Below are 12,110 nucleotides of genomic sequence, written 5' to 3'. Positions count from 1 at the left end.
AGAGGTTGCAAAATGGTGATTTTTCTAATTCTGTTATTCCTCTTGCATTTAACAGCTGGGATTTTTTTTTTGTGGACGATTAGCCCTGAGCTAACATCTGCCACCAATCCTCCTCTTTTTGCTGAGGAAGATTGGCCCTGAGCTAACATCCATGTCCATCTTCCTCTATTTTATATGTGGGATGCCTGCCACAGCATGGCTTGATAAGTGGTGCATAGGCCTGCACCTGGGATCCGAACCAGCGAACCGCAGGCCGCCAAAGCAGAACATGCAAACTCAACTGCTGCAACACCAGGCTGGCCCCCTAAAAGCTGGGATTTTTATATAATGAAATTTTCTTCATTAACCATTTAGTTATGCTGAAATACAGTTCTTAATGGAAAGACAGAATAAATTCTTGATTCTTTCCTTTTATTTATCAAGTTTTTGAATAATGAATTGGTGTCCTATCAACTTCCAAAGGTAATCAGTAAAGTTTTTTTCAGTATCATTATGATCTTGTGAATCTGAATGTATTTGATGCGTTGCAGCCCATCACATCATTATTCTTTTTTTGTGCTCAAATTATACCGTCATTGGCCAGGAAGAGCACCTTTAGGTTGGCTCTTGCACCCTTTTAACATGATCCCAATAGTCTTTTATGTTTCCCTTGCTTTTTGGCACACCAAGGTATTCTATGCTCATCTTACATTTTTTAGACCTGGCATTGGCCATTTTTTTAAAGAGCCCTGGTTTCTTTTAGTCGAAGATATTATTTAGAGACAGTGGTCTGGATGTCAGGGGTGCTCATTGCTCCTGGATGATCTTTGCTTCTAGGTGTTTTCAGTGGGCAGAGCTAGGAAATATGTATTTTTTAGAAAGAGAAAAATAAATCATGATCTCATAGTGATAGCTCCAATTCATATTTAAGATTATGAAGTTCTTCTTTAATTTCTTTAATTTTATGCTTATATCCTCTTTCTCTTATGCTGAACATTTGTTCCTAGAGATATTAACATATCTTTAGGATAAAGATATTAACATAGGGGCCGGTCTGGTGGCGCAGCGGTTAAGTTCGCATGTTCCGCTTCTCGGCGGCCCGGGGTTCACCGGTTCGGATCCCGGGTGAGGACCTGGCACTGCTTGGCACGCCATGCTGTGGTAGGCGTCCCACATATAAAGTAGAGGAAGATGGGCACGATGTTAGCTGAGGGCCAGCCTTCCTCAGCAAAAAGAGGAGGACTGGCAGTAGTTAGCTCAGGGCTAATCTTCCTCAAAAAGAAAAAAAAAAGATATTAACATAAACACTTATTTGCTTTATTCCATAGTATATGTTTAATGGTTTAAAAATAATAATGCCAATTATTATTAACCTCCGTCCTCAACCTCTGTCCTCAGCCTCAACCTCTGTCCTTCCTCCAAAACAGGCATTACCAATAAGACTATTACAACGCAGCTTAAGATATTGTTTCTTTTGTCATTAAGATATATTCTACAAGGGACATAAAGTCCAAATACCATGTTTTCGGGCACTTGAAATAATTCTTCTTTGTGTAATATACAGTTGATACAGTTAGATTAATTTATTTCCATTTGCTTTCAATTTTTTAATGAATTTCTGTTTCTGGTTTCTTTGGTTTTCCTTTTGACTTAATTTTGATTTTTAATTGCTAGACCCTTTCTGTTCCCTTATTTATTTCAGAATCAGACGCCGAGGCTCCCCAGGAACTGGCAACAGGACGCAGAAGGACAGTAGGGATACTGGATATGGGAGGAGCCTCTCTCCAAATTGCTTATGAAGTTCCTACCTCAACCTCTGTCCTTCCTCCAAAGCAGGTATTTTACCTTTTAGGGAAATTCAGTTGCTAGGAATGCTGGTATTTGAGAAGGAAGGGCACTGTCTTTAGATTTCAGCCATCTTGCCCGGGTCCAAACACTTTTTCAGATATTTGCTAGCTTGTGTTATCTTGGGTAGGTTACCTCTCTGAGCCTTAGTTTCTTCATGTGTAAAAAGGGAATAATAATAGTTTCTACTCCATAAAATTGTGAGAATGAGATAACACCATGTGTGTACAGCACTTAGCAAACTGACCAGCGTGTAATAAATGTTTAATACATTTTAGCAATTATAATTATACTACCTACCTGCTAGAGTTGCTGAGGATTAAACATGATAAGACGGAAACATCCTAGAGCACAGTATTTGTTCATTAGATGTTATTTCCTTTTCCATACCGATGATTCCATTCTTGTGCTTCTCATGTTCCTTACCTGATTAGAATGTAAAGAATGCACTTTGAGGGAGAAGTTTCATCAGAGAGGAAAAAGAAATACACTTTTTGAGCACTTTTTATGTGCAAGGAATGAGACGTGTTACACTGCCCCCAAAAGCTTGCAATCTGTCAGTGGAGACGGCCTTTGATAAAGCAGACCATGACAGTGCTGTAATTTGATCTAAACCAGGATTTCTTATGCTTGGCACTACTGACGTTTTGAGCTGGATAATTCTTTATTGTGGAGGACTGTCCTGTGTATCGTATTTAGCAGCATGCCTGGCCTCTCCCAGATGCCAGTAACCCCCCCACCCCCGCCCCCAATCCCAGTTTTGACAATCACAAGTGTCTCCAGACATTGCCAGATGTCCCCTTGGGGTGCAAAGTCACCCCTGGTTGAGAACCTCTTGTCTAAAAAGACAGCTGTGGCAGTGTGAGAACTGGCAGGCTCTTTCTATTTGCAAAAGGGAGCCATGCTGGCTTCATGGAAGGTAGGGTGTCTACCTGGGCCTTGGATCATGGTGGGCTTTTGCAAAGTGGAGACTGAGGGAAGGCCATCTGCATGGAGGGAATAGTAGGCAGCAGAGAGCCCCGAATGTCCGGGGAATGGAGGACAGCCTGTTGCAGTATAGGATTTTCAAGTATGGTAGTAAGTAAGGCTGGGAAGATAAGATGAAGTTAGATCATGGAGAGTCTTGGGTGCCATGCTGAGGGCTTTGGCTTTTCTATCTCTAAAATAGGGGGGAATCAGCAAGGGCTTTTGAGTAGGGCAGTTCATATGGGCCTCAGTTTCATCATCTGTAAAAGAATTAAACTCCAAGGGTCCTTCCCAGCTCTCAATTTTGTGACTATGTTAATTGTGTGACTGTGATGCAGTCTATTTTTTAGGAAAATAATTTTGGTATCATTAGGAGAAAGAGTTGTAGGTCAGGGAACCTTGGGTGAGAAGTGGTAAGGGGCTAAACTAGACAATGTAAGTGGAAATGGAAGGGAGGGAACAGATTTCAAGGGATATTTTGGAGTGAAAAACCAGTGTAAAGTGGTGGTATGGGAGGGCAGGGAGGAATGGGCAGTGATGCAGAGGGTCCAGCCTAGATAACTGGAAGGGTGAGGAACCCAGTCACTGAGGGAGAAACTACAGAGGAAAGGGTGGAGCTGGTGCTAAGCGAACCAGTATGGTCCGGGTGGTTTGGTGAGAGCATTCTCTGGTCTCTAGCTCTGAAGTCCTATAACCAATGAGTTCAATCTTGGGTATGTTGAGTTAGAGATATCTGAGTAACATATGTGTCCAAATATCCAGCAGGACTGCCGGAAATGTGGGTTTGGCAATCAGCAGAGATGTCTCTGTTAGAGTTGGAGATTGGGGAATTAGGTTGTAAGACTTTTTAGTCTGTATTTATTAGTATGTATTCAACAGGTAAAATGAAGGCATGGTTCTGATAAGTGGCACTGAGCCTTAAAGTCTTAAATAAATGACTTTTTTTGTGTGTGTATGTTTAGAAAGCAACACTGGTATGGAAAGTATAGTTGCAAGCAACAAATTAGATGTACACATAGCAACATAATGGATTTTAGTACTTGGTAAAAAAAGGAGAGAAACAATGAGACAACACAATAGCACATTAAAAAATTTAAATAATCTTAAAGGCCTAATGTATTTTATTGTACAGTTCACAAAGTTGTGCACATTCACAAAGTAATGCAACCACCACTGTCAAATTCCAGAACATTTTCATCACCTCAAAAAGAAATCCCATATTCATTAGCAGTCACTTGTCATTCCCTTCTCTCCAGCCCTGACAACCACTAATCTACTTTCTGTTGCCTATGGATTTGCCTATTCTGGACGTTCCATATAAGTGGAATCTTAGAATATGTGGCCTTTTGTGTCTGTCTTCTCTCACTTAGCAAAATGTTTTCAAGGGTCATTGATGTAGCATATATCTGTACTTCATTCCTTTTTATGGCTGAGTAACATTCCATTGTTGTGACTGTGCCACATTTTGCTTATCTAAATGGACATTGGGTTGATGGACATTTGGGTTGTTTCCAGTTTGGGGCTATTATAGATAATTCTGTTGTGAACATTCATGAACATATTTTTTGTGTATACGTAAGTTTTCAGTTCTCTTGTGTACATACCTAGGAGCGGAATTAAATTAAAATCATAAATTAAAAATAAATACATTCAGGGGCCGGCCCGGTGGCGTAGTGGTTAAGTGCGCACGTTCTGCTTCTCGGTGGCCCGGGGTTCGCTAGTTTGGATCCTGGGTGCGGACATGGCACCGCTTGGCACACCATGCTGTGGTAGGCATCCCACATATAAGGTAGAGGAAGGTGGGCACGGATATTGGCTCAGGGCCGGGCTTCCTCAGCAAAAAAGAGGAGGACTGGCAGTAGTTAGCCCAGGGCTAATCTTCCTCAAAAAAAAAAAAATTCAAAATAATAATCCCATTTTGCAACAATACATACAAACAAATATTACACATTAAGCACCTATGATGGGGAGCAGGAATAAAGATAAAAGGGAATAAATAAATAAAAGAGGGGTTTTGGCATGATAACGTTCCACGAACTGAATTGAGGACTATGATTAATTCAACCTCTGCACCCGAAGTCTGAAAAAAAAAAGAAAAAAATAGAGCACCTTTTCCTTGGAGGTACAATAAAGTTGAACTTTCCCAATCCCCAGACCTGTCACAGGGAATATTAGAACTTCTTGAATAGTTCTCGAAAAGGCGGTCGAATAGATCTCATGATAATCTCCAGAATTCCATAAATTTACTTTTATCAAAGGAGTTTTTTCCTGAATATAAAAATCGTATATTTCCTTTGTGGAGAATTGGAAAATCAGGAAAGTACATGCAAGAAAATGACATTATCTGTAATGATTCTACCTTCTATATAACTATGGATAGTTTTAGTCTCTAATTTGGTATTCAGTCTCTGATTTGTACTTTTTTGTGCAGTCTTGTCGTTTGTGTCTTTGAAATAATGCTACGAGGATGAAAGAATGCTACAAGATTAGCATTTTAAAGAGTAATCATAGCACATGAAGCCTGGTGTATTAGCAATGTCATAGCTTTCTAGAAATCAATCAGAACTAAAATTCCCTTTTTTCTCTTCACGTTGTATTACAGGAAGAAGCTGCAAAGATCCTGCTGGCTGAATTCAACCTGGGCTGTGATGTGCAACACACTGAACATGTGTATAGGGTTTACGTCACCACCTTCCTGGGGTTTGGGGGCAATTTTGCCCGGCAGCGCTATGAAGACCTTGTGCTGAATGAAACTCTTAACAAAAACAGGTACATTTGACATTGGAATGTGTTTCTGAACTAGAATGTCATCAGGGTGCAGTATTAGGGAGAAATATTTACATCCTGTTAAGATAGATACGTCCTTGTTTCTTCCTCCTTTCTGACCATGCTTGCCAGTGGGGTAATATCTCTTAGACCCTCCATTCGTAGTCCCACTTGATCTCAGTTAGGGTACATCTTTGTCATTAAGATTCATAAAAAAAGGCAGCTTATTCTGGCGACCTCTTGCTGTGTCCCACCTCAGACATGGCATATGGGATTAGTGAGGTTAATTTAATCATGGATTTTAAACATACAGTTTAATGTACCTCCTCGTGGTTCCTTCTACCTGGAAGCTCTCAAGACATGTTTGTTTAATTACAGTGCAGTTGCATTTTATGTGGAGTTAGGTTTCATAGTGTGCATAAAAGCTAAAAAGCATGTGTAGTCAAAATTAACCTTTAAATTGTTCTCTCATTAATAGCCAGTTTTTCTTCCAGCATCACTGATTCTTCATCTGAGTACCAGATGAAGTAGTTAGACCATAATGTACAAACAGTTGTGGGTTTGTTTTAGTATTTAGAATGATTTTATCGGGCCGGCCCCGTGGCCGAGTGGTTAAGTTCGTGTGCTCTGCTTCAGTGGCCCAGGGTTTCACTGGTTCGTATCCTGGGCGTGGACATGGCACCGCTCATTGAGCCATGCTGAGGTGGCGTCCCACATGCCACAACTAGAAGGACCCCCAACTAAAAAAATACACAACTATGTACTGGGGGCTTTGGGGAGAAAAAGGAAAAATAAAATCTTAAAAATAAATAAATAAAATAAAATGATTTTATCATTATACTCATTGAAAGAAAGCATAATAGACAGCAGAGTTCTTTGACATCATAAAATTATTTATCCGCATTTATTTAGCCAAAAACACTAGTTTGACAAGGTACTGGTATATCCCATTTATAATAATTTCTCTACATCAATCAATGTCTTATATTGGGAGCATATTAAGAAAATATTGGGGACTGGCCTGGTGGTGCAGCAGTTAAGTTCGCACGTTCCTCTTTGGCAGCCTGGGGTTTGCAGGTTTGGATCCTAGGTGCAGACCTACACTCGGTTTGTCAAGCCATGCTGTGGGAGGCATCCCACATATACAGTAGAGGAAGATGGGCACGGATGTTAGCTCAGGGCCAGTCTTCCTCAGCAAAAAGAGGTGGATTCACAGCAGATGTTAGCTCAGGGCTAATCTTCCTAAAAAAAAAAAAAGAAAAAAAAACTTTGTGTCATAAATCTTTTTTGTTTTTGTAAATCTCAACTACTAAGAGCTCAAGGTGCTTTGGGAGAATCTTGTTATCCTGATGATTGATGAATGCATAACATCTAGCAGTGTATTTGTGTTCTGAAAATACTCTTAAGTCCACAAACATGTCGCTTGGGTTGTGGAGCTCAGATTGTTCCTGCTGGCACTGTGACATCTGGAGAACAGTTATCATGCAGGTTTCACAGGGATTTTGTTTTGTTCCTTCGTTAGCCGCTGTGCTTCATTTTCCATTTTCCTCTTTCATGGTTCCGCTGCTTTTTCCCTCTGTCTGCTGTTTTCCGCTGCCTTGGAACTTGCCAGGCTGCATCGTCTTCTTCCCATGCAATGGTGTTTTCTTGCCATGTATCTCAGTCACCTGATTCAGTACACTGATTGTTCGTCTTGTGTAGCTGCTAATCTGCTGGAGAAACCTCTGCTTCCTAGGATGTCAAAACTTCATGGTTCTCTCTTCTTAAAAACGATTTTCCGAATTTTCTTTATAGTTGATGTCACATCCTTAAAATAGGTTTCAGTTATTCCAAAGCTCTTTATTGTGTTGCCACATTCCCATTCTCTCCAGTCTTTACGCTTGTGGGTGCATCTTCAGCCTAGGGAGTCTCCTCTTCAACGTCTGTCTGCTTACGAACTGACGAATGATTAATTGCAGTTGGCAAAGTTATTTGGTCTCCACGTAATTTCTGTCCTTGGCCAGATCTGCATATTAATCTCTTTAGGTATGAGAATGCTATTGCTAGGCAAATACAGACTTTAAATAATCAGCACTGTGTGATGGCCACGGTGGGAATCATCAGCTGCCCCTGCCCTCCCGACTCAGAGCTAGGCGTGTGCTCTGTCACCATTTGCCAGCCATTGCCATTGCCCCCCTGCCATTGTACCCTCCTCAGGGAACTCTCCCAGCGCTTCCCACTGCGCCTCCTACCTGTTGTTTTTTTAAACGTTAGAACCACACTCAGATGGTGAGATCTTTGGAATTTTAAGAGACAAGTGGGCGTGAAGACCAGGTGGAGAACAGCAGATTCCCATCTCCAATTTCACTATACACCGGGAAATATGCTTGTTGACTAAAAGGTTGAACAAAATTGATCACTGCCATATTTCTCTCTCTTTTTCTTTCTTTCCTTTTTTTCTTTTTTTTTTTTTTGCTAAATTGACTTTGCTTAAGTTAAATGTTTATGTGATGCTACTACATGGTAATACTTCCCTCTAGGGATGTCGTGTAAGACAATAACAAGATATCTGTGAAGAACGTTCTTAGACCAGGTTTCTTAAACCAGGCGTTTCTTAGAGTAGGGCGAGTACGGTAGTGATGTGTTTCGTTTGTCTCTGTCATTGTGACAGGTTGCTGGGCCAGAAGACAGGTCTGAGTCCCGACAATCCATTTCTGGATCCCTGCCTGCCTGTGGGCCTCACAGATGTGGTGGAGAGGAATAGCCAGGTGCTGCACGTCCGAGGAAAAGGAGACTGGGCGACATGTGGGGCAATGCTGAGCCCCCTGCTGGCTCGCTCCAACGCCAGCCAGGCATCACTGAACGGCATCTACCAGTCGCCAATTGACTTCAACAACAGCGAGTTCTATGGTTTCTCGGAGTTTTTTTACTGTACAGAGGATGTGTTGCGCATCGGTGGCCGCTACCATGGGCCAACATTTGCCAAGGCTGCTCAGGTAAGTTATTAATAATAAAGGTGACTCTTGCTGGTGTTGGCCACTTATTGGATGCCTAACTTGTGCCAGGCACCGTGCAAAGAGCTTTGCATGTATCATCTCACATTACTCTTCACAGGAGCCTGTGATGCCTCATTTTACAGATGAGGAAGTAGTCGTAGAGAAGTTAAGGAACCTGCTGTGCCGTGCTGCTTTCTAATTAGTTACACGTAGGTTTCCATGGGTGTCTTATCACCCAGGTCTAAAATTATTGTGGTGGCTAATGGTTTTTCCTCTAACTTTCCAATAGTCTAGTTTAATGTTTGTAGCCAAAAACTGTCATCTCCAGGTATTTTTCCCCTTATTGGGTGTTCCCAGTTGTAATGTGCTTTTGGACATGATGTCGCACAGGTGGGCAAGTCCACTTTCATCTTCTCGGTTTGAGCTATTAAGAAGCCAGAGTGGTATAGGGTCACTCAGAACATTAGAAAGATGTTGTGAAAAGCAGTGATCGTGGAAGTATTATTTAAATTTAAAATGCAGAAGAATTAAAAATTCACTTCAAGCATATATAGGACTTAAGCATCTATAGGCTTAAACCATTAGTTACCTGGACAGGTAAAAGTTTAGGTGGCTCCCTATAATTCCTGCTTTAATTTAGATTCATCTCTTTGAATTTTAGTGTCTCTCTCTAAACTGTCTTTTATCAGAGAAACTTATGGAAAGAATCTGTCCTCCTTCTCTTATATTTTTTCTTCTTTTCTTTCTGCTTCCTTACAACTCTCTAGGGTTCTCTTGGTGTAAGACTTCCAATAGAATAATATCTGCAGTATGTGTACCATTCTGTTCTCCAAGGTCAGTCTCTAAGAAATATTGAGTAAAACCTGGTTTGTATTTGCTCCTTCCTCTCCAGCTTCCAGGAAAACCATTATATTCCCTTTGCTTTCGAGCGTCCAGGGCTCCCTAACTGCCTATGGCCTGACTCTTTCTGTCATTTTGAAACTTCTTCAGATTCTATTCCCTTGAACACCAAAGGGCTCAAGTTATTGTTGCCCAAGTTGCTAGTGGCTTAATGTGTTTTCATTCCCAGGCAAAAGTGATGATTTTGTTTCCTTACATTTTTTACTTTGACTCAAACATTATCTTGCCAGTGGCACCTTCCCTGGCCACCCTATCCAAAATTGCAGCCCTCCCCAGTATTACCTATTTCCTGTTCCTGCTTTATTTTTCCCATGAGTATTTATGTCATCTAACGCACTCTATCTATGTACTTGTGTGTATATACTTGGTTATTGTCCGTATCCCACCACTAGAATGTAAGCTTCATGAGAAATGAAGAGATTTTCATCTGTTTTACTCACTGCTGGATCCCCCAGCACCTAAAATAGCACCTGGCACATAGGAGACATTCAGGAAATGTTAGTTTACTGAACAAACCAAAAGGAATGATTCTTTTGGTGAGATTTACAATATGGAGGCAGGCCAGTGATAGATTTTTGGCCATTTTGTTCCATCTGCTTTTCTGTTCCACCATGTCAGTCCTACTACCTACCTACAGTACCTACAGTACCTACCTACCTACAGTAGAGTAGAATGGAACTCTCTTTGGCTCTTGATCTTGCTACTCCCAGTCCTAACCGTACCCCTCTTGAAGCCTAGGAGGCTCTGAAGCCACGTAAGGCTGGCTTTGTACTGAGGTGGATTAATGCTATAGGATTAAAAAGGAGTCTTCCCAGGCCACTCAAGTCACCCAGCAGCCTGAGTTCTAGGACTTGTGTTGCTCAGGGTCGGGCACTGTCTTCAGTGAACGAATATGCCATTTCTGTTTTCCTCTGTCAACTAGTAGCCCACAAGTAACTTTAGAAATGGAACAGCTGTGACTGTAGGGGAAGTTAGAGAGCTTGCCTCCAGTTTCACGTTGCACCGTTTCTCTGTGGTTTACTAGGATTACTGTGGCATGGCTTGGTCAGTATTGACTCAGAGATTCAAGAATGGCCTCTTTTCATCACATGCAGATGAACATCGACTCAAGTACGTAACTTCCTTTTCTCCCCTTAGATGTGGCCTTAAAATGTAGACAGCAGATTATAATGAAGGAGAGAGAGCAAGCAATAGTATAGATTGGATTTCATGTTGAAGGAGAGCTTGATTATTTCAGATTTTGATTTTCTGAGTGATAGGGGCCAAAATAGTGAGCCTGTTCTAGTGAAGCCAAGAGAAACCAGTGGTTACCACAGAGTTCTCTCCAAGTAGTTGAAATCGAAAGTGGTGGCCTTTTTTTTTAAAAAAAAAAAAAACTTTTTATTAAAATATCAAATATGCAGAAAAGTAGAAAGAACAGTAACATAAACTCTTATGTAACTATCACCCAGCTTCAAAAATGTCAGTATTTTGCCAGTTTGGTTCATTGGTCCTCCCGTTTTGTGAACATTTTAGTTAAAAAAAATTTTAAACATAACCAAAAGTAGAAGAATATAATGAGTTCCTGTGCATCTGTCACCCAGCTTCTCTACTGTTATCAACTCCTGGCCAATCTTGCTTTATCTTCTCCCACCCTACTACTCCCCTCTTAACACAATTGGGTTATTTTGAAGCAAATCCAAGACATCATGTAATTACATTTGTAGATATTTCAGCATGCTCTCTGAAGATAAGGACTCAAAAAAAATAAAAGAAAGAAAAAGGAAAGAAAAAGAGTACAATGTCACTATTGCCTAAAGGTGTTCTTCACGGTTATAAACATTAGGATGAAGTACGCTCAGATTTGGCTCCACCTAGAGGTGAGGAAGGTGAAGTGGGGAGAGAAGGGTCTTTTTTTCTAGTTGCGTGTATGCAGAAAGCATTGGAATCTGTTTTTTTCTTTAAAAAATTTAATAATTTACTTTTGTCACACAGATATCAGTGTTTTAAATCAGCTTGGATGTACCAAGTCCTTCACGAAGGATTCCACTTTCCCTATGACTATCCAAACCTGCAGACAGCCCAGCTGGTGTATGACCGAGAGGTTCAGTGGACGCTGGGAGCCATTCTGTATAAAACACGATTCTTACCACTCAGGTAAAGTGGCCTGACAAAGCTGGCATCGTGAGCTCAGAGGATGTCAGTTGCTGCCTCAGAATAAGTTGTTAAGTGACCCCCCCCTCCCAAACAAAAAAAACAAAAAACACCCAAACAAACTCCCCTTATTACTAACGTGTGAACTGTTGTTACTAACCAGGTGTGTTGAAACAGAAAGAAGGTTGAGAATTATTAGTCTGGAATCTGTTCTTCATCTTTGCAATTTCAGGAATTTGGTTTTATTTGTTCATCCACAACAAATCAGACTTTAGGATTGAGCTCTTACTAACCACTTTCAAGGTATTGACTGATAAGCTAAAATGCCATTCTTAAGTTACTCTGGAAAACATACCTGACTAGAGAACTGGGGTAGGTTGTCTCTCTCGAGCAGTCTTTCCTAACTGGTAGAGCCAATCTAGAGATGATGTCGTTGCCTTGGACGGCTTTTTGGCGTCCCAGAATTAGAACAAAGGACAGAGATGCTTTTAGGGGGATATTTTCATCAGGCTGTGGTAGCCTGATGTCTTGTTCTTATGGACTGTA

At 41.0% G+C, this 12,110-nt stretch overlaps 1 protein-coding gene and 1 pseudogene across 5 annotated transcripts in view; one reads left to right on the top strand and one right to left on the bottom strand.

Moving 5' to 3' along the window:
- Positions 1-12,110, top strand: part of ENTPD7 (ectonucleoside triphosphate diphosphohydrolase 7) — a 44,720-nt gene that overhangs the window by 24,627 nt on the left and 7,983 nt on the right. For 2 of the 5 annotated variants that reach the window (XR_011522677.1, XR_011522678.1), the window contains exons 8-13: positions 1,682-1,815; positions 5,393-5,559; positions 8,207-8,531; positions 10,456-10,541; positions 11,138-11,290; positions 11,406-11,567. Coding sequence is in view for 3 of the 5 variants with exons in the window: in XM_070559506.1 (XP_070415607.1) it covers positions 1,682-1,815; positions 5,393-5,559; positions 8,207-8,531; positions 10,456-10,541; positions 11,406-11,567 (874 nt within the window). In the remaining 2 variants the exon portion in view is untranslated. Of the gene's footprint in view, positions 1-1,681; positions 1,816-5,392; positions 5,560-8,206; positions 8,532-10,455; positions 10,542-11,137; positions 11,360-11,405; positions 11,568-12,110 lie in introns of those variants that run through there. The other 3 variants (XM_070559506.1, XM_070559510.1, XM_070559511.1) reach the window with 2 other exon arrangements.
- Positions 6,927-7,707, bottom strand: LOC103563170 (receptor-binding cancer antigen expressed on SiSo cells pseudogene; annotated as a pseudogene).

The sequence above is a fragment of the Equus przewalskii genome, chromosome 1 (assembly GCF_037783145.1).
Source record: "Equus przewalskii isolate Varuska chromosome 1, EquPr2, whole genome shotgun sequence".
Lineage (NCBI taxonomy): Eukaryota > Metazoa > Chordata > Mammalia > Perissodactyla > Equidae > Equus > Equus przewalskii.
The sequence above is the reverse complement of the archived record's forward strand: the minus strand, read 5'-3'. Positions and strand labels throughout refer to the sequence as shown.